The sequence below is a fragment of the Eutrigla gurnardus genome (genome assembly GCF_963514095.1).
Source record: "Eutrigla gurnardus genome assembly, chromosome: 3".
Taxonomy (NCBI): Eukaryota; Metazoa; Chordata; class Actinopteri; order Perciformes; family Triglidae; genus Eutrigla; species Eutrigla gurnardus.
Genome location: NC_139917.1, coordinates 27,721,795 through 27,749,675, shown reverse-complemented (window position 1 = coordinate 27,749,675; position 27,881 = coordinate 27,721,795). Strand labels below are relative to the sequence as shown.

Below are 27,881 nucleotides of genomic sequence, written 5' to 3'. Positions count from 1 at the left end.
CTCAGAAATAAAGACGTCGGTTAAGGGATATTAAAGTTACGTTAAATCCTACATTACGTAATTAAAGAAAACCTGTTTAAGTACAAAACCTTTTTTTATTTTCTATGATCAAAACTGCAAAACATCTAGAAAAATATACAACAAATGCTTAACCTTTCACAACATTTAACATTTGAAAATGGGAACATAAAAGAGAAGGAATATTCACATTTTCCCCATTAATGATAAAAGAACATTCATTTTTATTTCCTTTTCTTTTACATATCAATGTTTTATACGTTTGCGATTCTTGTTAAGGTCTGCTGCTTCGTGTGTTTAGGTTTTAAACGTCTCCACAGTAGCCGGAGTCGTTGGAGAGCTGCGAGTTGGAGCTGCGGTTGGAGGAAGAGTTCCATATGTCCAGGTTCATGTGCGGGCCGAAGGGGTTGAAGCCGGAGTACTGGAGGGGCGCACAGCTGCCCTCCGGCTCCCGGGTGAAGGGAGAGCGAGGCGGGGTGACCGGGGACACCGGGGACATTGGGGCCGACCGCTCCGGTTGGAAGTGGCTCTGATAGGGCTCGCTCTGGGGGGTCCAGATGGACCCGAACAGACTGGACATGGGGGACAGGCTGCGGGTTCCCGAGAAGTAAGGCTGGGGGGGCGGAGAGAGAGACGATGTTAGCCATTCATCCACTACTCCTGAAACATTGCTGCTTTGAGTGCTGTCCAAAGACATATCCCACTGAACTCCGCTGCCATCGGCTGATTGGCTGCCTGCAGTGATGACCTCGCTGTCACTTCTCTGATTCTTTAATCTCATTCTCTTTTTCCACATCAAATAAAATGTGCTGTAGCTTCTCTCCATCCTCAGCAGCAACAACAACAACAACAACAACAACAACAAAAAGAAAACAAATCTCTGAGGATGCATGCCGTTTAGCAGCATCGTCCCGTTAGATTCCAGCTTTGCCTTTCCCGTTTCTACACTGTGACACTTTCAAATGGCAAAAAAGCCACGAAATACAGTGATTTTAAATCAAAAACATCCAAGCCTTGGAACTTGCCTACAGAACCCAAACATGCAAGAGCACAAAAATACTTTCCTTTACGTGCTGCTTGTCACATTAAAGCATGTTTTCGTGCAGTTTTGAATAGAAGTACTGTGTGTTTTTACACTATCAACACAGATATGTACATCGACAGTCTAGTGTTTTAATTGATTTGCCTCGGGTGCACTGTGGAGTCGGTATGACTGTTTTTAATGCCATGCTAATTAGAACGATTGACTTGCGCTAGCCATAGCACAAGTGAACTCGGCAACTAGAAGAACTGAATGAAATTTCTTGAAAACGTCTCCAGACGTCTCGAACACACCGGCTGAGTTGGAAAATAGGTCTTATGTCCAAAATTCCGAACTACCCCTTTAAAGTGCACAAAACTGCATGATTGACAGCTGTAGAAAAGGAGAAGACGCTAACAAAAGCTGACTGCTGTTCCTCATTCCGTCTTTACTGAGGAGAGAGTGATGAGACAACACGAGCTGATGACTTCCTCTCCGGGAAGGAAGCCATCTGTGCCCTTTGTGTGGACTGTTCCCAGAACCACAACCACAACAGGGAACATCCACTTTCACATCACATCTCTGGGGTTACCATGTCTCCCACTGAGACCTGGTCTCCCACTGAGACCTGGTCTCTCACTGAGACCTGGTCTCAGAATGACAACCACAGGAGAGAACATCCACTTTTACATTTATCTGGGTGTTACCATTGGCATCCCAGTGCAACGTAGCAGGTTAACAAGGATCTAAACTGGTCATAGAAACCTGGTCTCTCACAGAAACCTGGTCTCTCACTGAGACCTGGTCTCTCACTGAGACTCTCTCACTGGCCCTGGTCTCTCACAGAGACCTGGCCTGATAATGTTTCTGGAATTCTTGCAACAACAACTACAGTGTGATGCATGCAGGACCTGGTCTCTCACCGAGACCTGGTCTCTCACCGAGACCTGGTCTCTCACCGAGACCTGGTCTCTCACTGAGACCTGGTCTCTCACTGAGACCTGGTCTCTCTTAGAGTGTGATGCATGCGGGGCCGCGGTTACATAGTAACCATCAGTTGTGTCAGCAGCTGTACTTCCTCATTACTGACGCCCGTGTCATTTCCATATTTAAGTGCTACAGTAGCACCAGTTTATTTAATATTATTATCATCACTGTGACCCCTCACCTTGCTGCCCACGCAGGCTGCCGTGTCCCAGGTCGAGGGGGATTCCTGAGGCTGCTCCTCACTCCAGCTGGTCTGGTTGCCGTGTGCATGCTGGGCCTCCTGGCTGGGAAAACCACTGGGAAACGTCCCATTACCTACAACATGATGGAAACAAGCAGAGTCAATGCTAGCTCCAGTAACATTGTTGAGAGTGTGAAAGGAATATTAATTAACTATGAGAACGCTGCATGTCACGTACCTATGTACTTGCTTTCCTCGCTGTAGGTGTAGGGACTGTTGCAATGGCTGTTGGCACTAGTCCAAGTGAACCTGCAGGAAACAAGGACACATTTGATCCCTCACATTTAACAACTGCAACACAAAAGGCACATTCATGCAGGGGAGGACATTATTCAAAATGTAAATAAGTTATTTGTTTGCAGTGAGGAAGGTTGTTTGGACAGAGGTGTGATGTGGCATTTAATGGAGTTTTCAGAGGATTGCACACTTATCACGGCATCAATTTTCTGCCCAGCTTTTTACCACTTCTTCTATGATTTGATGGGAAGTATGGGTCCACAAAACACAGTCTAGCGTCCAATCATGAGTGCAAATGCAGTGGAGAACGGGGTAGATAGGAAAACAATAAGATATATACAGTATGAACAGATGCAGTAGACTAGATTATGAATTTGTGATTAACAATGAGCCCTTTCACATTACAGATCATCATTTTCTACACCCTTCATATAAAACTAGTGATTTTTAGAGGTGAAATGTGCAGTCCAACACCTACCCATTGTATGAGGCCGTGGTTGCAGGCTGAGGTATGTAGGGCAGAGCTTCGGTGGTGTTGTATCTGAACTCATTGGTGAGGGGGATGGAAGGAGCCGACCACGTCTCCTCAGGCAGATACTGACCCGTCAGGTCTGTGGGAGCAAACAACAACCTTCCATAAGACATCAGACGTACTGAAGAAATCCTTCTTATTGGAGACACGTACATTTAAGCAGAAGTACACATGTATATGGTTATGTCTTTACCCATGTTCCGCTCTACTCCTGCAGCAACAGCAGCAAAACTCGGGGCGAAGCTGGACGCTGGAGGGTCGGGGCTTTGGCACATTTCTTTACGGTACAAACTGTTCATGCTAAACAGGGAACACATAAAAACACAAGTTTTAAGAGTTTCAAGTTCATTATGTACATTTTTTATTGACATTTCTATTCAATAAAAGTGCTTGGTACAATCCAAACGTGAAATAGAGTTCACATTCGCTTCTTTCAACCACATTTTGACCACACACACACACACACACACACACACACACACACACACACACACACACACACACACACACACACACACACACACACACACACACACACACACACACACACACACACACACACACACACACACACACACACACACACACACACACACACACACACACACACACAAGTAGTATAAGAGCAGATTTCTGTGGAGGATCATACAAGCAGGATACCTGAGAGCCTTGTAGTTTGTATTCATGGTCTGGTAGCAGTCTCTGTCTACTGGGTAGACCCCGTACTGCATGGAGTCCCCTGGAAACCAACAACACAAAAATCCGTTTGCACAAATGTCAAAGACTCCAGCGAGTGTGTTTTTGTTGTTGGAATGGTATTGAAGTGAATACTTGATGAATGGTTGTGGTTTTCCTACATACAGTAGTGCACCAGTGTGCCTTACTTTTTCTCGATGAGGTAGTGCAGGCATGTGTTCGGGCGTCTTTGTCTCCCTCCACGCTGCTGGCGCTGCTCCAGCTGCCCCAGCTCCCTCTGCTGGCCCTCACGCTGCCCGACGAGCTGCCGGAGTCCGAGCCCGACTCGCACACGCCCCCGCCACGCCGCTCTGTGGCGCACTTCCGCCGAGGACGAGAAGGACACACACCTGCTGGACATCAACGAGGCCAGCAGAGATGAATATCTGGAGCTCAGGTTGTTTAGCAGCGCTGTGACAGATGAGGAGGACTCACCGCTCTGTTTGAGGGGGCTCTCCACACTCAGTCCAGGCTTTAGTGCTTCCGACTTGGAGGTGTTGCAGCAGCGGTTCCTGTTGCGGGGTCCACTGACCATACGCTCCCCCATCTTCCAATCAGGTTCCTTCTCCCTTTCTGGCATCACCACCACGTTGTGCTCAGGAGCACTAGGGCAGCAATCAGAAATAACGATGAAACATCCCATCTTACCGTTTGGTGCGTTATGACACTTTATACTGTTTTCACCAATCATGATATTTTACTCTGGAATATCAGAATCAAGGTGAAGTGAGGTCTACCTGGAGACATTTTCTGCCTTCCTGCGACTCCTTTTTCCCTTATTATTTCCTGATGCAGTGCCAGTCTCTGCGCTCTGTGCTTTCTTTTTCTGGCCTTTGCCATCTTCTCTCAGCTATAGAAGGAAGGAAATAAAGTAGTTAGTAACGTTTCTTTGTAATGAAAGAAAGAAGTGTAACTGAATACAGACATTCTTCCTTACCTCCATTTCAGAGCTGTCCCTTTTCTCAGAGCTGATCTTCTCTGCATAGTGCTCAGTGCAGCTCTTCTCCACGGGAATGCACACCAACAGGCCGGGTCTCGGTCCTGGACCCACTGTGACGTTATCTGGGAAACCAGCAGGCGTTTCCATGGGAAACAAAACTGCTGCTGGCGCTCTCTCTTCTATAGTGCTGTGGGGGTCTTCCTTAAAGTCTGTGGATGTCTTTTTATCCAGCTCACTGATGAAAGCCGGCTCGTTGTTGTTGCAGACATCGGGGTCTGGGGTCAGAGGAGCATCCGGGGTCAGGTCCTCATGCTCTTCATCCATCAGCACAGCATCGGGTGCTGCTGTGGACGAACTGGACTTGTATTTGGTGTAATAGAGTGACACTTTGTGCTTCTTTTGTTGTTGGGGCGGGGTGGTTAAGGAGCCTCTCTTGGAGGAGGACTGAGGACGAGGGACGGGGCTGTTGGCCAAGGCCGGAGAGCCACGCCCCTTACCTTTGTCTGAGGTGTGACAGATGTCCACATAGCTCTTACAGCTGCCCTTTGCCTTACTGCACAAACAAGACACAAACATGACACACATAAGGATTTTTAATCCACTTTACGCAAAGAGTTAACAGCCTTACACGGTGCCTACAAACTGAAAAACATCGGACATACTTGACTCCATTGGGTGCAATGTTATTGACGGGGCCGTTATCCCGGGAAAGGACAGAGTTGTGGTTGCTCCGTATGCTGGGTGAAGAGAACTCACTCAGGATATACTGGGCCTGATGGAAGGCCATCAGACACACTCCAAACAGGGAGAAGCTGAAACAAAAACAGATCCAACACACAATGTGTTACACCTCTGACACACACCTAGAAACGGTGTAGTGCGTACTTGTATTTCAAGTTACTACTAGAGCGTGTTTACATGCTTTAATGCTGAAAAAAAGCTAAAGAAAAGCATAATAGGTCCTCTTAAGAAATTCTTCCAGGCATTCCTGGAATATCAAGTTCATGAGAATGGGACAGACGGACCTCAGGACAGACGGAAACGTATCATATATTAATAATGCCTCCAGCCACAGGTCTTGCTGGCGCGTAAGCATAAAAAAAGCCTGTGGAAGAGAAAGGCAATGACGGAACCACCAACCATGTGAAGACGAGGGTGACCATCCAGAAGGTTTCCTCCCAGCTGGGACCAGGAACCACCTGAGCACAGAGAGGCAGCATGTGGTGCGGCAGCGTCACATTGAGGGTGAACGGGAACGAGGTGCCACGTGATGTCACCAGGGTGAGGTCCCGGATCACCCAGGAGGAGGTGAAGTCTGGGGTGAAGCTGTGGACACAGAAAGGTAAAGACGGTCAGAAAACACTGAAACAGATGTGGTTGAATAATTAATAAGCATGTCCTGTAAACCAATGACACTGAAGTTCTACTTACGCGATGGTGATCTCAGAGGAGGTGTTGTGGTCCAGGCTGAAGGGGCGACACTGCAGGACCTCAAAGCCAAATCCCTGACACTTATACCCATTAATATTCATCGACATGACTGTCAGAGGAAGCTCTCCTGCATTCTCCACCCTGAAACTCTTTCTGATGGCGAAAAGCGGCTTGTTGGTGCGCAGGCCTAGGAGTGACAAACACATGTGTTTTATTTCTAACCAATAAGCTGTGTTAGTTAACAGTCATGCTGAGACACTTAACCCCAATATCAAAAACACATATTTTTCCTCTTACAGGTGCACATCAATCTATGTTTTTTGGTGGGATTTGCAGTTTGAGATATCTGCCACAGAGATGCCTGCTTTCTCTCATATATAAATGAACTATATATATATATAAATATATATATACCGGTAAATACTCAAGATATTCCACAGACCTGGTTGTGAACATATTTGTACAGCCAAAACTACGCAACTCACACCGAAACAATCTAGATTGATAAATAGCACTACAGGTAGGTGGGAGCGTGTGTATTAACTGTCCCTTTAAGTTTAAAGATGAACCTCACCATCACGACACTCCATCAGAGTTGACTGAGGAACGTTGAAGCGCAGCGAGGCTCCGAGGCCGGGCAGTTTGCCTCCGATTCTGAGCAGCTCTTTGGCCCCGTGGCCCTGCACCGTCATCATGTCGAACACAGTAAGGTTGTTCCTGAAACAGTTTAGAAAGACAAACTAAAGCCCACGTTTCACAGAACCTAGCACTCAACATGCTTCCCTAATTCATATCATTCATGTGAACATTGATGGGTGATTTTGACTTGTTTGTCAGTGTGAAAATAACACAGACTCATCCTTCTAGTGTGAATCTTACCTGATGATGAGAATGGTGGTGGTGGGTTTGTGTTCCGTGGGAGTAAAGACCACAGCAACCTCTCTGGCCTCCCAGGGCTGCAGCAGCAGACGCAGGACTCCAGTCCCGTCCTGCACGGTCCCACCCGCCTGCACACAAACACACGGAAACAAAGCCAGCAGGGTAAGCAAGAGTTAGATACGCATTACATATTGGGAGCCACAACTTTATTTCCCAGGAGGATTCTCTGGACTTACTTTCGGGGGAGAAGCCAACAGAGAAAACGCCGTGGTGCTGATGTTGACAGAAAGGGGGCTAATATTAAACCTGCCGATCAGAATAGAGACAACAGTTTGAGTTATCGAAAATGATACAATAATTCTATAATATCAAAAATACACTTCAACGGCATACCATTTGTTCAGGAGGTCCAGAGCCTCCAGGGGGGCCGGGTACAGGGCCAGGATACGGATCTCCACAGAAACCACTGAAGAGGAAGGATTCTTCAGCATGAACGTCTTCACCTGTGACAAATACAAACAAATGTGTTTTCTTTTGTAGCAGACAACATGTAAACTAAAAAAACACATACAGACGCATTGCCCACCTTGCTCTCGTTGACAGGTGTAGCACTAAAGTCCAGAGGGAAGGACGTCTCTACCGGGAGTCTGGGCCACCTGACAAGACAAATGTACTTATTGTAAGTCGCTTTGGACAAAAGCTTCTGCTAAATGACCTAAATGTAAATGTAAGACAAAATGATTAAAAAGGTGTGAATGAAATGATGGTTTACCAAACACACAACGGCATGAAAAAGTGCATTTAAGACTGACCTGCAAGACAGTTTGTCTTTGTGGTTCTGCCATCGAGAGCAGAGCTCAGCAGCCAGTTTGCCGTCTATGGCCCAAGACGAGGGGAAAAAGTCTGGGAGGAGGGAACGCTGCCACTCTGAATGACCTGATGGGGTCGCAGTTAAGAAAGAAATCAATAAATGAACCTTCATTGCAAAGAAAAATAACTAATAACCGTTTCTCTCACGCAACAGGTTGTGTCTCACCTGTTTCAGACAATCTGACAGGACAAGGTCGTCCACAGTCACGTTCAGTCTTTAACACCACTCCTCCCTGCTGACAGACACACCGGATATTACCACGTCTGACCCTGCATGCCGACTGGAAACCGCTTATAGGTGTCACGGTTACACTGAACTACTACATCAGTATTTTACCTTGAAATGAGAAGAATGGAAATAGAGGGGAATGTGCAGGGGTGTGCCCAGGCTGGTGTCCAGACTCAGGGTGAACACCTGGTTGATGGGCAGGGCCCTGCTGAGCAGCTGGAGGGACAGGACACGCCAGCAGCCCTGCTGAACCGTCAGCGGAGCACTGAAGTTCATCACCTGACAGAAGGGGGCAGCAGAGACAGTCGTGTAAAGTCCTGTCCTGAACCTCATGATAACAGAGTGAATGTACTTGGAATAGAGTAAGAGAACATTTAACGACATGACCATCTAATCAGATCTGCTTCCGATCATTACTCCAGGCAACAGTGCATACCTTCATTACTCCCTGCAGCTTCTGTGAGAGGCTGGCATTCATCACAGTGACGGGCAGGAGGAGGGAGTTTGTCAGCCACAGATCCACCTGGTTTGCATCTCGATGTTTCACCTGGAACAGGCTGAACAAATCTGCCATCATCCTGTCGTAGAAAGAAACAAACAATGCAATATTCACGTGTTAATGACTCTTCCCGAGCCTAGAAGTGTTTTCAACAATTCTGCATTGGACACATTGCATCACTCCTATGTGGACACCAGTCACACCTCAGACAAAAGGGAAGGGCGCGGCTCTCGAAGCCTTGGCCAACAGCCACAGATCCGCAATCATCCTCAAAGAGACTCATTAACCACGCCATCCAAACCACAAAAGAAACACGATTACACCAAATAGGTCAAGCTCATCCACGTCAGTGCCTCTGTGATGATGCATGAAGACCTAACCCTAATGGACTCATCTTCATCAGTACTTCCAGGTGCTCGTCACTAGCTACAGTCCAAAAGTTCATTCCTAAGGTTCGTTGGCAAAACGTGTGTGTGAAATGGCAAAATGTCTCGACATTACCTGTGTTTGATATGTAGTCCAGGGTAGCTGAATGTTGTCCGGTTTCCCAGAATTTTTAAACTGATATGATTCATGCATTTCCCTCCGTGGCCTGGCAATGAACCTGATATATGAAACAGAACTGTTGGTGATTCAAAGCAAACGGGATATTTGGGTCAAATGCCACCCCCATATTACGTGAATAGAGAAGAAAGTATCTGAATTGAGTATTCACCTCTGCAGGCAAGCGTAGCTACTTCAGTGAAGTTTTTTGCCTCTGGTCTCAGAAGAATCCGATTAAAATCCAGGCTCGCCTCCACTTTTGATAGCACCTGCATGTCCTGGGGAGGAAAATTATCTTGTCAAAGCCTATAAATTGAGACTTTTAATAGCCATAATATAGTAAAACAAAGAAAAAAGCCTCACCTTTACATAGAGATTCTTGCCGCCAGAATTTAACATATAAACACCTATTTTTGGTTCCCCTGTAAAAAAAGACAAAAAGAAAACATGTTAGCTCTTATAACAGTGTTCATATGCAGTGTGACTTACTAAATACATGGATAGATTTGTTGTTGTATGTGATCCTGTTACTTGTATTAATCTACATTTCCTGCTATGGAAAAGTCTCCTTTACATTCTTTCTATGTATAATATAACCTGCTGAAACACGCTTTCCAACGTCAGAGACAGATTTCCTGAGCAAAGCTTTGGTAAAAAGTGAAAATGAAAAATCAACCTCTATGTCCACATTGTCACTTTAACCAAAAGATCATATTATCGTTGGCCATCTGCTGCTGATAGAAGTAATACACTGTGATGTGGTTCAAGAACAAAGACAACCTGTGTGAGGGATCGTCACGATGAAAATGTTTGCAGAAATTAAACGCAGTCAAACCAATGCAGCTGATTTAATTTCATCTTTAGCTCAGGAAAGTGGAACTCCAGAGTCAAAGCAGACAAGATCAGAGAAAAAGGGTAAAACGGCTGAATGCAGTTTCAGAGAGTCGATCGAACTGTGCGGTTTATTTTAGAGACACGGTCACATTCCCACAGCTCATCTGCCTCCAGACTCCGGTCAAACAAACCCACCGAGTGCAGCCTGTCCAGCAGCGGGGGCCATCAGCAGCACCACGATGTGCTCGATGACGTAGGGCTTGAGCTTGTCCAGGTCAGTGGGCCGGTCACCATGGGCAGACAGATTAATCTGCAGACTGAGGCGCTCTTCACTCTGGAAGCAGGACCCCTGGGACGGGACAGGAAAGACACACCAGTCACGCACCGAACACAGGGACCAGCATGATGACAATGGAGGAGTCATGTGAGAATCAAGAAATTCAATACATGGGAACAGAGACCAACGGAGACGAAGGGCAATCTGTAGGAGTAAGGGATAAAAGAATGTATACATTTTGGAAAAGTTAATTATTTCCTTTACGGTGACAGCTGTCTGAGTAACCAGATACTGGCTTTACACTGACAGACAGGAACGAGCAGGCAGTATCTTACTACTGCCACCTCATACCCGATGACTAACACCCTCTTAAAGCTCACAAGTCAGTATCGGGAGAGGGCAAACCTCAAACCAGAGCTCGCCTCAGTGGGCGAATCGGCACTTGACGACCTGCAGACAGATGCCCTGCCTTGGTGCCATCGGGGCTCAACCATGCAATAACAAACCTAATCCCTTGATACCAAGCCTGCTGCTAACTTCCTGTTAGGCCCATCTAATCTGCGAGCAGCATCCACGCTGCCCAAAGGCCACTTCTCAATTATGTTAGCGAAGTCTTGAAAAAGAACAGAGTAGCAGGTGTCGATCTTGGACAAAAGCCAAAAGGTCACAGCTGGGAAACTCATGCAACACAACGCCGGGATGGCTTCAGTTTGGATAATTATGACAATATAGTTAGGTCGTCTGCAGCGGCGTCTTGCATCATGTGCATTGCGCCGCGTTAATTATAGCGTCTCTCGAAAAAGCAATTAAATTAAAAGTCTGGCAAGGGATGTCAGCGTCCTCAGGGGCTCTGGACGAGACAGACGGCGCTCCGATGACAAGCCCGGCTGCCTGTTTAAGTTGTAGCCTCGCTGGCCGACTGCTCAGAGGAGTGGCTGTGACGAGAGCAGTGAGGTCGCGACAAGCTTAAAATGGTGTCAGGGTCACACAACCTAAGAAATAAAGTGCTTTGTCAAACGCACTCCTTTGTCCGCAAGTTTACGGCACTTTTCAGGACCTTTTGGTTTCCTCATCGCGGGTGGTTTGTAAGGCAATCGTGGTCCAGTGTGCCACTTGCACAACAGTGTGTGTGGAAACTTGAAACCTCCAGTGCACAATCACTGAGGACTAACTTTTGAAATGATAAATATAGGAGTAAATAACATTTTTGGGTGTAAAAAACGAATAAGACACAAATAATAAGTCTAAGTATATTAGTCTTTAAATAAGTACCTGGGGATCGTTGAACACACTCTTCGGTAAGCTGCACTCCAATAACAGACCCAGTATAGTGATGTTGGAGGCATCTTCCTGCAGGAGAAACAGCAGCACAGGAACCATTAATAAAACCATTCAAATCATTCATGGAAACATCAGCAAGTCTTGTTTTTTTTAAATATATAAAGCCTTGGATGATCAGTGGAAGGGACTCACATGACTGAACTCTAGTGGTGCTAGTCATACACTGCACTATTACAGGAGCAGCTTTGGTTGGTTACTTTTTGAGCAAATTAAAAGAAACTGTATAACAACTCACAGGCCTGCAAGCACAGACCTCGTCGACTCCTGTAGCCTTTAAACATGGTTAAAATGAGATCATAGGAGGAACCATTCATTCCAATGCTGACCCTGATGAACCTTGCAAGGGGGTTATATTGGATCCACATTTAGGACATGCTGCTAGATATAACACCAACGCTCTAAACCAATTGACAAAAAAAATATTCTATTTCAGTCACATGTAGTAGCAACAAATTAAAACAAATGATAATATATTGCTGTGCAGATTTTTACTCATTCAAATTACATATACTTTTAATCATTCATCAAGTATATGAATGACATGCATAGTCACTTTATTACACCATCTATTCATCCTGGTCCCATTTTATATAGTTAAGAGAAAATCCAGTATTTGCTAGTCTGCATCCAGCAGTCAGAGGCGCCGATGTCTCTTTGCACTTGACCAAGCTGACATTTTGCAACCGTCGCTCCACTTCCTGTTGTGGAGGCAGGGCTCCTTTCAGATAGCTTCTTCCACTTTCTAATGCTTCTAAAACCCTGCAGGCATTCGGCAGCGGTTTTGTGTGTTATTGCACGGCGTTGTTATGCAAATACAAATGAATGATTGCTCATTTCATTTTAAAACGTATGGTTTGTGGTCTGCAAGCAATCATTTAACATGTTTAATAAGCATGAAAGAAAAGTGATTATTTCATGACATCCTTCATGCTGAGTGCACACACACACATTCAGTAGTTTAACAGTGTCAGTATGCTGGCTTCTGGCAGGAAAGGGGAAATCAGCCGTTTCCAATGAAGAGCTGCTGGTCTCTACTAAGTACGGTCTGCACAAACAAACACACATTTAAATACATACCTGGGTTTGTGTCAGCTTAATGCTCTGGATGTGAGGGAATACTAGCAGACTATCCTTTCTTTGGACAGACTTTAATGAACCCCGGTTAACTCCCACACCAAATACCTGGAAAAGGAACAGTTCATGTTTATAAAAAGACTGATCAACACCATGCACATTATATTAAAGCCAGGCGGTGAACAAGCAAACAAAGGAGTAGTGTTGTTAAGTGGGTCTGAATTGATCTTGGAGCAGTTCGGAACATGTTAAATGATTTTTTTTTATTATTTATGAATAAAGGAAAAGGAAAGTAATGTGGCTAAAAATGTGGCATCTCAAATACATTTGTAGTCAACTGTTTCCAGCTGCTTCTTGAGGGAAAACCCCCCCAAAACAAACAAACAGAGGGTGTAGTGGCAGGTTACGAAGGACTTACAAATACTACATGGAGTGAAATATCATTTGAATAGGTTTTGCACACTGTAACACTAGTATGCCACAGCATGGTGACAAATAACAGTATTCAAGATATCAACTGGCTTGTATTTAAGCTGAATAAAGCACAAAAGGTAGACATTAAGCCCAAGAACTATCGCTTGCTTTTCAGTTGTTCAGCTGTTTTTTTTAACGTGTCCCTACTAAGCACAAAAACCTCAGTTAAACTATATAACAACATAGTTTAATGTCCCCAACATGTCAAGTGTGCAGAAACAGGAACGGAAGATAATGACTGTATAATTAGTCGACAGATATATGTGTTTGAGGGGGAAAATGCACATCAAGGATTTGTGTTGTTGGTCTCATTGGTAACCCAAATAAAACAGCGACTGACTGGAACATTTACATGTCTTTGAGGCACGTAAAGGGAGTGGCCCTGTTGGAGTCACTGAGGCAGTGCATGGCAGTCTGTCTGGGTGTGTTGCCTTGCCATTTATAAGCTACATGTGAGAAACACTGTGGTGCAGGTTTACTGGACATTTGAACAACTGTTGTGAGCAAATCTCTAAAAAGGCGGTGTTCATTTGGTTCCAGCGTTGTTGACTCAAGAGAAGTCCAGCTTCTCCCAACCAAACATTGTAAGTGCTCCTCGTGAGCACACAGCATGTTACAAACTCAAGCTGAAAGAAAGTCCGAGTGCATGTAATAGGATACAGCAGTCTGAAGCATGTGAACGCTCGTTGCCAGACTGAATTGGGGGTATTGTATATGGGCCTATTAAGTTGAAGTAAAAGCAAAAGCATTTACAATGTCATAACATTTACATGATTCCCTATTCGCATAAACAATGGAGTTTTTGACTTCCTATGTTTACGAGTGTGTGCATGTGGGATGAAAAGTGAAAACAAACATGGTGGACGCCAACTATGTTCCGTCCCGAGCAGCAGCCTGAAACCGGCGCTCTGCGGCTATTTTGGATCCCAATATTCAAAAACAACGCTCGATAGGATTTCAGTTGTTTTGTAAACGCCGTCACATCAAGGACGCATATTGTGGTTAACACATTTAACATGTGAGCATCAAAAGCTGAGGGATGTCCCAACAGCATGTGATCCGACACTATACAGCAGCAGATGTATTCATGGAACTGACCTGGTATGACAGCAGGCCATGGGCCGATGTGTTTATAAATAATGTGTTTTCTACATTGCCCTCCTCGGACGGGAGGAAAATTAGTTTAAAAGATGCCTTCCCTCTGGGCGGGATCACCTAGCACAGAGAGGAAACATGAAGAGTTACTTTCTACAAAAGAACAAGACACACAGTGATGTGTGAATAAATACGGTGACTTACTCTTCTGTGAAAGAAAGGTATGTAAAAATGCCTGCTGGATGTAAACATTGACAGCAGTGTCACAGGAACTTCCTGGCTGGGGTTGTGTATATATATGGTTTCAGCTCTTGGCAGTCCCAGCGACCTGTAAAGGCAAACAAAACAGCGTCATGAATAACAGACTCTCCTCGCGATCTTTACCCATGGAGCACCACGGCATGCTGGGAAACTGGGGGAGGACAGCGACTTTTAAGGGCACCATACTGTTTAAACACATATCTGTGTGTTGGCTTTTTCATGAGGCATTTAAGGAGATTAAATTAGAAGTTATTGCTGCCGATGCCAGTGGCTGCTCATGCTAATTTAAAAAATGCACCATTTAATAACAGCTTACATTTAGGGTCAAACTCTTAATTTTACATGATGTCACATTATGCAAGCATTTGTCCAAATTATCATAGAGGTTGTCTATAAAAACACCAAACTATATTATTGCATTTGTCCACCTGTGCCCAGTGTTACACAGCAATGTTACATTTAGTATGCAGATGGACAAAACTAGGAAACAGATTCACGTTTTTATTTGCATTTAAATAAACAAAGAACCTTTAATCCTCCACAGGTCAGAGTTTAAAAAAAATAGCAGCCGAGTAATTTAGTCACTGCAATAAGTGATGAGAGTTAATGAATTACTAGTGTATTGCATTTTGTCACTATCTTTATTTGTATAAAATTTTCAAGACATTTTTAATATAGATAGATATTACACAATACAGAATCAATAAATAAAAAACATAAAGGAGTACCCATATTATTCATTAAGGGCCTTTTGTTAAAGTGATAATGGTTAAATGAGCCAACACAAGGATTGAGCCTGTGTACCCCACTGATTTAAATAATTTGCATTTATGAACTGGGTGTCTATGGCGACAGTCCTGGGAAAGAAATTGAAAAAAATCTAAAAGCACATGTGAATCCTTCAACGGCACTACCAAATAAATTGGTTTCAGCTATGAACGTGTGTCTGAATGAATGTTTAGTATGTAGTGCAGTCGGAAAACAACAAACCTGCCACATAAATACATTTACCATTAAAGTTTTTACTATTGTATGCATTATATGTCATGTTTTGATGCCACTGTTTATGTTCTATGTTTTAATTATATTGTAAATTGTATTGTACATGAAGCTTAACATCATTTGACATTTGAAACATTTGGGTAAATGCACTCATATACACACTGAGAATTGTCAAAATGTTTCATGGACACTGCTGTCTGTCACCAGTAATTATTTCTGGAATGTAACAACAAACTACTAGAAGTACTTTAAGAATAACTGGTTATTCCAAACAGACAACTAGTACGCCCATTACGAGTTCACCAACTTGTTTGTACATCGGCAATGTTTTTTTTCTTTGATTGAATATAAGAAGACCTCTGTTCTCAGATACTTGACATGCGTCTATATCAGCAGCGTGATATCAAGATGCTAAACTATCACTGGACAACTCTGATCTCATTAATCGTTAACATTAATCGTTGACAGGATTCGTGCCTTGCATGCAGGGGTGCTGTGGTTAAAAAAAAAGCCACCCAGCTCCAACCATAAGAGACAAACAGGTTCTCCATTTCGGTGGAGTGCCGCTCTCTGAAGAGGACGCCCAGGAATACTCAAGAGGGCATTCTTACTACTTTGTGAACTTTGGGAATGGAAGTGTATCATAAACAAGTTTAAGTTCACTTTGTAAAATAGTATAGGGGTCAGGTCTATATGAAGTTATCCACAATGTGGGCACTGGATAATGTATTAATCTTCTATGCAAGCACAGAAATATGATCCAGAGTTTTAAATGATTTACCTAGACTGTTATATTTATACTTCTCAACAGGTGGGCTGGCTGGCCCTGTCTGGGGCATCTCATCCACAGCAGTATGCAGTGACTGGCTTTAGTTTGCCTGTGAACGCCCCGGCCGTGTCGGCTTTACAGCACCCCTCACCCGGACTTCCCCATTTCCCGCGGCTCTGAACTACACTAGCTGCGCCCTCTCTCCCGGCGAAGAGTGACGGATTTCCCCTACAATTATCTACAGTCGTTTACAAAAACATTCTTGGATCTAGCCTCTTAATTTTGCTCTTAATGCCCCCGGACGTCCCTAGAGGGTCCGTGGTCCACCCATCATAGTCTTTCTGTGGAAAACAGACCTGAAATGTATGCATTCTCCAGTAAAATGTACTTCACTTTGAAGGGTTTTTAAAACACAAAATAAAAGTAGTTTCCTGTGATTTAGGCTTATTCACCCTTTATATTCCACCAGTCTCCAACCTATCATTTATACATTCTTGACATTTACATTTGAGGTGCCTCGGGGGAAGCATCTTTCACTTCCTGTTTGTCAGTGAGAGTTTTACTTTCATTTAAAGCCACTGAAATAGAACACAGGAGGCGGTCTTAGAGCTTAGATCACAGTGGTCTAATCAAATATTTCCTAACAATCTGACATTGTTTTAGATGTATAGTCACACTGCATTGTGATTCACAGCAGAAACACACTAAGTCAAGTACAAACACATTTTTGGATATGGGCAGACAGGAACTCTTCCTTATCTCATCATAATGATGTCTGCTGCAAATGTTATCTGTAGAATAATCAATAAACACCAGCAAGCCAGACCAACAAAGTGGTGCATCTGGTCAATTGCAGTTCATGGTTACATTCATCTTGTGTATCATTGCAGATCTTTTAAACACCTACATTATTTCCTTTTTGTTTTCTAAATCCGTGCTTTGCAATAGTTTAAACACATATTTTAGTCACAGTCTTCAGAGTTACATAGTCTTATATGCTGACTTCTCAATACTTTTAGTGTAGCTGAGCAGTATAATTACGACTGTTCCCACAGTTCGCACAGAGAATGGGAAACCACAAACTGACGTGTAGGATGTTGAGCTCATATTTCTGTTTGGAGCCTAAACTGCAATATTTCCGCCTCCAAATATTTATCCAGTAACCTTAGGGCTTTTGGGGGTAATTTGCCCGGTCTCTACATTCCAAATGTATGATACAAAATACTACAAAATAGAAGCTGCCTGTGACCATGTTGGAGCAATGGGGACTGCAATCCAACCATAGCATTAGGTCTGATGTTCTTTCTGTTTTGGGAGCATGGAGGCAAACAGTGAGGCTCTTAACCCTTTGACTGGGTTCAACCCTCTCCAGTATGCGTCTGGATGATGGGAATAGGAGCTTACTGCCATACTTGGATATCCTGCCTGTTCTTAAAAGGTTGAAGGGCCCCTTGTTTTATGAAATCTTCAGGTCATGCTATGACGCCAGCTCTTATTCTTCACATCACTCACGAAAGAGATGGTTAAAAGAAGTACATTGTGTTATAGGACACTTAATAAAGTGTTTCATCAGTCTCAGAACAAACTGAATAACATCTATATGCTTGTTACGGCATGTCATATTAAAAGTAGGAAGTGAGAACAGTACTTACTGTGTTCCAAACTCCAACACTGGGGGCTGAAAATGCAAGGGCCTCCCATTCTCCCGTGTATATAGAGAGGAACTGGTAAAGGGGAGAAAAAACATGATAATTATATTTTATCAACACCTTAAGGCAAGAACATCCTGTCCCCTTTCCAACAGAGCATGTGACAGGGGATGAATTAACTTTCTAAACTATATCTGCCCTGTGATCAGGACAGAAATAACTACCACATAAAGAGGGGGGACATGTACTGGTGGTCACGACTCATAATACGCCTTTGCATAAACAAAGTGTTTTCAGCTAGGCGCCACGAAAATAATCAGAGAATTAAACAGAAGAGGTCACTGGAGCTGCCTTAGGCTACAGGTCATGCTTTCCTATTAACTCTTCCCACTTTTTGTTTTCCCGTTTATTTCCTCTGCTTGATCTTTCTTATGCCATACTGTAATGCTGGATCACTGTTTCAGTTAGCCGCTAGCATTACCATGCTAACGGAGTCTGTAAGTCATATGCATTCCCGTTTGGCTATTGTTCTAAAATGTACAAACTAACATGAACATGTTGCTGTTATGTGCATCTAATTTTGAATTAAGTAAGAACACCTGTTGGAAATATTTACATTTCAGTTGAGCGCCTTTAGGAGGCCACTTGAGGCTAAAGGCTATTACTCGTGCTTTCCTATGAACGAGTATCTATGGGCTAATATATAAATATGTTTTGGAAAGAAAATGCTCTTCTACTCACATTTGATTTGCAGTAATAAAAACATAACACAACACCTAGCTCCATTTCTAACATTTTATGCGTTTAAGGATCCTGCAATTATTATATCCCATCATTTGTTTCACCTATCTCACAAAACCTTTCCATATTCAAAAGATTTTCACCTACAACATCCACCAAACAAACGCCGATATTGCATATTTAATTTGACATTAACAATACGAACTTGTGGCCGTTGGCGATGTGTATCTAATTTCTGACAGCACTTTGGCTCAGGTCAGTGCTGTATGGTTAGTCTGCTATAGGAAAGATGAGACAGGACCAGAAAGAAGGAGCCTGAAGGGCCTGGACAGCTCTCTCAAATACAGGCCGACTTCATGAGATGATTTTAGTCTGCATTGCAGGAGGCCCCGACTGCAGCCAAAAGGTGCTGCATTGCGTGGCTTCGTCAAACTCTACAGGACACTGAGGCAAGACAATATCTTTGCAGGGAGAGTCCAGAACACAGGCACTGTCCACTATAATCAGCACTGTAGGAAACCATGCAGCTTGATAAAGCGGCTATTTTTAAAACGGTAATGAATTCAATTCACTAAACTCACTACAGGCAGATATCAATGTCCTATAAGGACTTCCCACTGTAGACCAATATAGAGGTGCATATAGAAATCTATTTTGCCGTGCATAGGATATACAGAACGCTAAGTACAGGCAACCAACCACAAGTCAGGGGTAAAACAGGAAACTCTGCTTCAGCAGCTACTTTTGGAGCTCTACTGTGTTTTTATTGGTCCTGGCTGGGATATTGAGCTCTGGGAAGCAGCAGCTGATTTGAAGTTGTGCATGAGCCAAAGCGAGACTGGACCCAGTTGACAGAAGACTCGCACAGCTGTTAACCAACAAGAAGAAAGCGAGTGGAAGGAGTATAGCTCAAGTGTTCCTGTATTAATCATTAAGGAGATTCACGTTTTCACAACTGCTCCACTGGATTCTATACTGCTGTGTGCGTTATTTAACTCTATTCCTTTAAGCTGCTTCTTGTAACTTGTTTCAGTTCCATTCTCACTACTTTATGAAAAGGCTTGCGTCAATGTACTTCAATGTTTCATCAATCATGGCTGAAATAACCACTATTGCTGCTTTGTACATGTTGGGAAGTCCCAGATATGCAAGGAAAACAGACTTGTCTGAGTTCATCAACCCGAGGTGCTCAGTGAATTGACACTGAATTGTCGGCTGGTTTACGACAATGAAGCCCAAATAAAAAAATGTTGTGTGATGTAGTTTACTGCAGGCTAAACTGAATTAGAATAATCATCCACAATGGGTAATAGGAGCTTGAAGCACACAAGAATGTACACACAAAGACAGCAACAACCTCGTAGAGTGTAATCGGTTTTCCTTTACAGATACTCATGTCATGATGATAGATGTCGGTTGGCAGTGAAATGGGTGAATGGAAAACTTGATAAAACAATTAGTGTAAAAAGGATGTATCTCCACCTTCAAAAGAAACTGAATTTCCCATGTAGGCAATGGTCACCACTGAGCGTAGCTAGCATGCACACGAGAATTTGATTATGATCAGATTAATACAACTCTTCTACGGGGCATCTCAGTTCATTAAGATTAAGATGTAGAGGAATAATTATGAGTCACACAAGCAGTTAAACTGTGGAAGTAAACATGCTTTCATTTTCACGTTTAAGAGGGATGCACTTCCATGATGCCAATATGCTATCAAGGCTTAAAAACAACATAATCCCTTCACTGTCCTTTTTATTCAATGAAGCTTACACGGTGTTTCACAGTGGGCTACCAACTAGAGACACCTAGGGATGAAAGCATGATTTAAAAACAAACTCTGTCACTAACTTTCTGCTTTTAACTAGTCACACACCTGATTTAGCACCTCTGAAATTAAAATATTCACTTTCTTTTCTCTAGAACGTCTACAGAAGAAATGCCGTTGGACAGAACTATGACCAAATTTGCTGGCAGCAGTGTTTGACTTGTTAAGAGGGACTTAGTCTTCTCCATTACATAACAAGTGCAGTTCTAATCGTGTGTTAATTCGTAACTTTTCAAACAGCATAACTTCAAACCGTTCGTCAGAGCGGAAAAGCTGTGTGTGAGTGTTGGCGAGCATAGGAGGGTCAAATGTGAAGGGGAAATCAGGTTATCTGCCTCTGCAGAGGAGTCTTGTGTGGTGGCAGACAGTTGATGGATGTAGCTCTGGCATTATTGTTTGAAATCTAAGCTCAGCAGTACCAACATAGCTGTTTAGCGAAGCAAAAAGCATAAAAGAGGTATAAAAGAGAGCATTCTATGCACTGATAAATGTGCCTATTAAACTACTTTTCAATATCCAGAAGCCAGATTCAAATTAAAATGCAAAAACTCTCCTCAAAAGGTTAATAATGTCAGGTTCCCACATGCTTCTTTAAAAAGGTGGAGGACAGCTTTTACCTAGACGAATGTATTTGTAACTCCGTTTTCTCTGAATTCAACAGCAGCTGGCCTTAGAAAAACTCTCGCCTCACAACAAGCATGCCACTGAGCTGTGGTCCAAGGGTTCTGTCCACAGCCACAGTACAAAAATAACACGTTATGTTTGGCGCTATTTGATCCCCTGGATCTCACTCAAATAAAGTCAATGTTAGCAGTGACCTCAGCCGTGCTCCAGTGGAGGGTTTAGGTCAACTGGTGTTCACAAGCATTTGGAGAAGACAAGTCAACAATAAGAGGAGCAGCTGAATTAAAACCACGTGTGCTACAGACGGTTATTAACACACTGCTTTAGCAAAGAGGAGGGTGTCAGGAAGACATTCTTTGAATCAACAAAATGACAGAGCAACGGAATTGATTGCGCCGGAGATTAAAGTAAAACAGCAAAGCAAAGCTAGACAGGACACTGGACTCTGACAGGGCTATCATTCACCTCTGTATCCGTTGCCTGCTTTGCTCTTTAGGCTGGGAGGGAGTGATGGCAGGCCTGCCAAGTGCCTGATAACCCTGGCACGAGAGGCCTCACAGCTCACAGGTCTCGAGGTCAACCAGCGCTAAGAAGCCTCCTTTGCCTCTCACCTCCTGGATGTAAAAATAGCCATATTCCCACACTGTTCAGCAGCAGTCGGCTGTTTGTGAACCAGCTGAACTTTATATCAAGACTGAAGGCTTGTCACTCTAAAAAGGAGCCATTTATTAACACTTAACCAGTTGGGGTTCGGGGTCTGTAGTGGGAATCCTACATTTCCCATTTAGAATGCAACTTGATAGCATGTTTTCATTTGACAGACACTGGCTGGTAAACAACCACCAGGGTTTTTTTTCCTGCATAGAGAAATGTGAGGCAGCTGCCGCCTCAGTCGAAATCCCTCCTGCCTCCAGCTCTAGACAAAACTCTCACTGGTGTCTTCCTGGAAAACACCATTTTATAACAAGCGTTGCACCGATGTGGTGGCTTTGTATCTTAATCAGCAGAGTGCAGCGGGAAAGGCGCTGCTAAAACTACTAACAGGGAAGGAAAGCTGGCCCCGCTGGCCCACAGCAAAGCGGGCGCATCAGTGTTTCCCCTGGTAACGTCATGCCACCACAGCAAAAACAACTAATAATAATTCACACAAGTAAACTCTTTTCAAATTTTAAAAATGTTTTTTTTCTCCACTTTATCGAATCCAAAAGTTCAAACCTAGCTGTAAAATGTGATATTAGTTAATTGCAGTCGCTTATATTTGAGAATATGACTACCACATATACTATTGGTAACAGCTAATAAATTAAATTAAGAAGTAATATAATCAAAACAAATTAGATTTAAAAAAAGTGTCTTCACAAACAGGAGATCTACCTTTGTGTAAACAACATTTTACAAGCAGAAACTATTTGTTTTACACTCCGTTTAGTTGACATTATTCATGGTCTCAGCTTCAGTACACAGAACAAATATTACCACTACAGGGAGCGCAACAGAAAAATGGAAATTAACATTTCAAATCCAGCAATTCACATTCAATTACATTTTATTTCTATAGGCCAATATCACAAATTGGCCCCAACATATGGCATCCTGTGTCCCTGGACCCTCACATCAGATAAGCAAAAGACACCACCGACTATCCATGCAATGGTAATTTTCTACAATCATATAATGTGCTTTAGCCAGTCCAAGCCATCCAAACTGTCATTTGTTAAGTACAAACGTCTGGGCCAGGAACATGAGTGAGGGGAACATATTAAGCCAGCTTCAGCATATGATGGCAGGGCTCTTTCATACATTAGCATTGCTGCTCCTGGTCTAGAAAGATAAACACGGAGCTGAAGTAACCGCGGATGCTGGAATACATGTGAGGGAATTAAAAAACAAAACAATGAATAAACAAGCCTAAAAGGTTGCTGTGTTTTTGAGCAAACTATTCCTAAATAACACCATGAATTGATGACATTTTGCAAATTTCCATGTTCTGAACAATTTTCTGCAGGCACACAAACAGCTGGGAAGGACAGACCCGCACTCCTTTTCTTTCAAGGAGTTCTAAAATTAGTCAGGAATTTGGTTCCGTGCCTCTGTAACGCACGCCCCCAAAAACTCTCTCCGTCACACACCCCTAACTCACCAACACAACATGGCCTGCATACAGGGGAGACTTTTAAAAGCTTTTTTAAGAAACCACCAGTCCTATTAAACTGAAAACATACCCTGGCATTTGCCTGTGTGAAAGTAAAAACGTGAGGCCCTACAACTACGGTTTAATTCTGCCCATCAAATAAAGTATATGTTCACGCAAAATTTAAAACGCCTCGTCTGTACTATAGTGCAGAAGCCCCCGCCACAGCCCTGCCTCCATGCTGTGACTTACAGTAAAGACCTAGTCTACTCCACACGAGAAACCACTTCACTATGAAGCAATCTAAATGCTGTCTTGAGATTTGTTGGTAATTATGTGGCTTGGTGGAAAGTCTCTGCATGTTCCCGAGTGCCACTCACGAACAGGTGGAAACCTTTAGTTAACGTCATACAACTTACATGTTTTATTTTAAACTGCTGAATGCATGTGTGACTTCCTGTGACTGAAGGTTGAACTTGGTGTGAAATGGTTTGAATGTCTATTACAGCGTTTCTTCCAGGGTTGCTGTCATCAATGTGCAATGCATTACAAATGTGTGAGAAAACCCACAGATGAGTTTCGGTTTGAAGCTTTTGCCACAGAAGATAACCTAAAAAATAAAAAGCTTACCTGTCATCCAGTGGAAGAACATCTTTTCTTTGATCATTCTCCATCTGAAACGGAAGTACAAATACACTTTAGTCAATATGGTCAAAACAGCAAACTGCAACCAATTTATTCTACCTCCACTATGTTGCCTAGAAAGAATGAGGAGGTTCTGTGGATGCACGTCTACTGGTGTGCCAAACTGCATTCTGGCTACTATGATGATTTTTCATAAACAACAACTGCTCCAATACGTTACACGGTGCACCTGCGTGTTATTTCTAGAAATGTCGAAGGTTTCATTTTGCATACAATATGATTTTCCCTGTGAATAATCCAGGAAATCCAGGCAGAAAGCTGGAATAGCCTTGGGAAACTAAAATTGGCATTACATCTTTTCCACCCTGACTCCAAGGGAGACAGCAGGCAGCAATTTCTGCCAGTGTTGGCAGAGTATACTGTAGTTCTCAGAATAAACATCCAGTTTGTTGTACATGTTCTCACACTGTGCAAGGAGGATCACTGATGAATACAGCGTTTCTGAAGATCATTAGCTACACAAAACATTGTTAATCGGGTAATTTGATACAGCTCTAGATACCATTCATATGACTGGTGAAATCTGCTTGATCTTAGAGAGACAGTGTATAAAACATCTTCGACTTACTTAGAGACTTTATTCAATCGTCAATGATTCAGCAAGAAAGGACAAAAAGAACTCCCTCAGGATTAATACAATATTTGTACATCCATCTGTCACCTAATTCCAATGCTCTGCACATCAAGTCCTTTTATTTTCCCTTTCTCTTACTTTGAAGCTCTAATAATGTGTTTCCTCTACAGAACAGGTCATCCTTCCAAATCATTTAATCATAAATCATGTAAACTTCACTTAATGAGGAAAATCAAGTTACACTGGACCATGTACACATATACTATTGCCTAACCAGAGTATAGACTGCATGTCAACATACTGCACGTACCGAGTTCAGTTCATTCTTATTGAGGGGAGGTGCACTGGGTAATTTATTGAAAATGTATCGATCATTTTCATAAATGACTTGGCTCAGATTAAACCCTGATTTGTGCGATAATAAAATTGTCATCTTCTCCAAAGTTTCATAAACGATCAAGGCCAGTCTGCAAAATAAGGCTCGTTCTACCATTGCCCGAGGAAATCCTTCCAAACAAGTACAGTGTTGATAACACGAACCATTAACACGGAGCTTTTTATGTGGACGGCTAAATAATGGACTGAAAATGACAATGCAGCCGCTCAAACAGCAGTACAAACACGGTTAACCACAGTGCAGCAGGTTATGTGCACCATGCATGGACTACAGAGATAAGCCTTTGGCTTCTTCAAACACAGAACATACAGTTTCCATAGGAACAATTGGGGCCTTGTGGCTTCATCATGTCTTCATCATGATACAGAATGGTCAGGAAAGATTCTTCTTCAATGTGAATATTTTCTTGTTTTTCTTTAATTCTCTATTACAGTAAGCTAAATATAGTTGACTTTTGAACATGATGGGGGGGGGGGGGGGGGGCATAGCAAACGACACGGTATTCATGTTCTGCATTGCCACTTCAATGTGCCTGCAGCAACATACAGTATGCTACTTAACCAGCAGACCACTGGAATACAGATAAAAGACGGCCCATGTCATGCTCTATTTCACATGGCCAAAGTAACTGAGACTCCATTCACCACGGCCTGTCTAAACATGACACCTAACAATGTCAACAATTCTGCCATCTGTCAATTGGTCTGCAAGGTAGAAATGAGTGGATAGCTCATGTCCAAACACTGGCATAGCCCCTCTCCCCTTCGATTAAACCGTCTTCATTTTTCTTTTCAATCCATACAACAAATTATCTTCAATGTTCAATCAGGTCCTCCTGTGCAGTGTACAGATCGCAAAATACGTATTTTTGTGGAAAGCAAACCAGCTTTTATATATTTAGATATCTTATCCCCCCCCAAAAAACAAAAAAACAACCTACTATTCATCTATGAAAACAATACTTAACTCAGATCCAAACTACTTGGGGTGTAACATGCAGCATTACACACCATTCACACCTGTTTACAAAGAAAACGCCACACCCCCTTCAGGTAACATGACAAGTCAGCTGGCAACCTCATGACAGGTTATCAGCAAGCACTGAACTCCTGTTTGTGTTTCTCTTGCTGCATGATTATACAATCACCATACACGTCTACTTGGAAATGTTTAGGAAATTCTACCTCAGATTCTTACTTAAAAAAAAAAAAAAAAACACAACAGAAGGCATAAGGAGCATAACATACTGGATACAAAAACAGGATATACATATATATGTGTTTTTAGTATGCAGGAAAGAGGTGCAAAGTAGTCCTTAAAGTGTGTCTAATTCCTGCCATGCTCTCAGTGTGTACGACTGACTAACCTCCACAATGGACACTATGTACAAAAGAAAATAAGGAGGAGCCACATGGCAGGTGGTCCCGCTCCGTCTCATTACTATATACCACTTGTAGCTCGATAACTACAGAATATCCACAATAATATCACCACATGGTCGCATATATAACCACACCGATATGTCCTCATAATCAAATATGAACATGCACAATTCAACGAGCTACAAAGTGGAGCCAAACACAATGGGGGGGTGCACCAACCACACGTGCATGTGGCTGCACGTTGAGGTTGTTCCTCCATACAAAAACACACATGGCATAGATAGGGGATTACCTGGAGCTGGACTAAGGGGTCCGCGTCCTCGGCTTGCCAGACCTCGACCACGCTGGTGGACATCTGACTCAGATCTTTGTGGGAGCAACAAACAACATTAGTGGAGGCAACATGGGGGGGGGGGGGGGCAACACGTAAATACACCGTATTAAAGCACATTCCCGGTGTTATTACTGGCTGTTTACAGATGGATAAAGTTAAGTGGGTGTAAATCACACATACAAGTGAGGAAATGACTTCGCCTCGGCTGGCTGACAAAGGCTGAATGCTAGCTGTTTCATTAGCAGGAGGTTTAGCTCGGCGGCTAACCCAACTTGGGGAAAACAGCTCCGCCGCTACTGTGCTACACACGGATGTTAGCCGTTTGGACTCAACGTTAACTTTCGGCAACACGTAGCTTTATTACAACAACAACACACAGAAGTACGCGGCCCAACTGAAGCCCCCGATAATACGTCACCTCCCTGCCCGAGCAACTTATCGTTTAACCAGCAACGGCAACTGGGAGCTAGCATGAACTAGCAGACAAAAACATTTACGCTAGCTCTTCCATGTTGGTTAAAAATATGCTAGCATTACTTGGCAAATGTATTCTGAACATTTTTAATATTCACAAGCTGGGATGGCCATTTATCCCGCCAGCCGTTTTCCAGTGTGACGTTTTGCTGTCGCTAAATTAACGTGTTTTTTTTTTTTTGTTGTTGCAACGGTCGCGTTAAGGCAACACTCCCCCCCCGCGAAGCGGAAATAAAGGTGAGCACAAACCTTGTAGCTGAGCCCCTCCGTGAAGAAGTAACTGTAGTATTCCGAGTAGTATATTAATCCACGTCTTCCTGTGACAGTGGCTGCCTTGCTGGAAGTCCTGAAGCCCCGCCATGCTGCCCTCTCGGATAGCAGCCTGCCTTGTGTTGCGCTGCGTTGGTCTTGCTTTCTCTCAGCAGCAGAGGCAGCAGCAGCAGGAACAGCGGCAGGAACAGCGGCAGCTCCCTCCCCCTCTGTCCCTCCCTCCCCTCATGCTCAAACACATCGTACAGGGGAAGGAAGACGCCTCTGACAGTTGCAACACTGCTGTGTCTGTTGCTGAAGGGAGAACAAAACAAACACAAGCATGTCACATGTATATTATACATGTACATATATAATATACATGTACATTTATCTTTTACTTAAGTAAATGCACTGCATCTCTAGAAGAAATACTGCATTTATCACTCCACTACATTTATTATTACACACACAAGCATGGATTTTCTCAAATGTATCTAC

The 27,881-nt window shown here is 43.2% G+C and overlaps 1 protein-coding gene across 3 annotated transcripts; it reads right to left on the bottom strand.

The window, feature by feature from the left end:
• Positions 1-75: 75 nt before the first annotated feature.
• Positions 76-27,568, bottom strand: tmem131l (transmembrane 131 like). Of its 3 annotated transcripts, none has more exons than XM_084006736.1 (34): positions 27,381-27,568; positions 26,616-26,689; positions 23,896-23,939; positions 17,942-18,013; positions 14,462-14,585; positions 14,261-14,377; positions 12,692-12,796; positions 11,546-11,623; positions 10,192-10,345; positions 9,526-9,584; positions 9,335-9,440; positions 9,121-9,223; positions 8,557-8,698; positions 8,229-8,399; positions 8,058-8,127; positions 7,834-7,957; positions 7,608-7,677; positions 7,415-7,524; positions 7,258-7,327; positions 7,022-7,149; positions 6,717-6,859; positions 6,143-6,329; positions 5,852-6,037; positions 5,374-5,523; positions 4,709-5,264; positions 4,509-4,621; positions 4,207-4,376; positions 3,921-4,124; positions 3,697-3,775; positions 3,230-3,336; positions 2,983-3,115; positions 2,446-2,516; positions 2,208-2,341; positions 76-631 (listed from the first exon to the last, which is right to left on the bottom strand). In XM_084006736.1, exons 1-34 carry the CDS (start codon positions 27,490-27,492, stop codon positions 323-325), a joined length of 4,575 nt encoding a protein of 1,524 aa, XP_083862862.1. In that variant the 5' UTR covers positions 27,493-27,568; the 3' UTR covers positions 76-322. The 3 variants fall into 3 exon arrangements, with proteins under 3 accessions (XP_083862862.1, XP_083862863.1, XP_083862864.1); XM_084006737.1 differs by having other exon boundaries at positions 3,921-4,121; XM_084006738.1 differs by having other exon boundaries at positions 8,058-8,124.
• Positions 27,569-27,881: the final 313 nt, after the last annotated feature.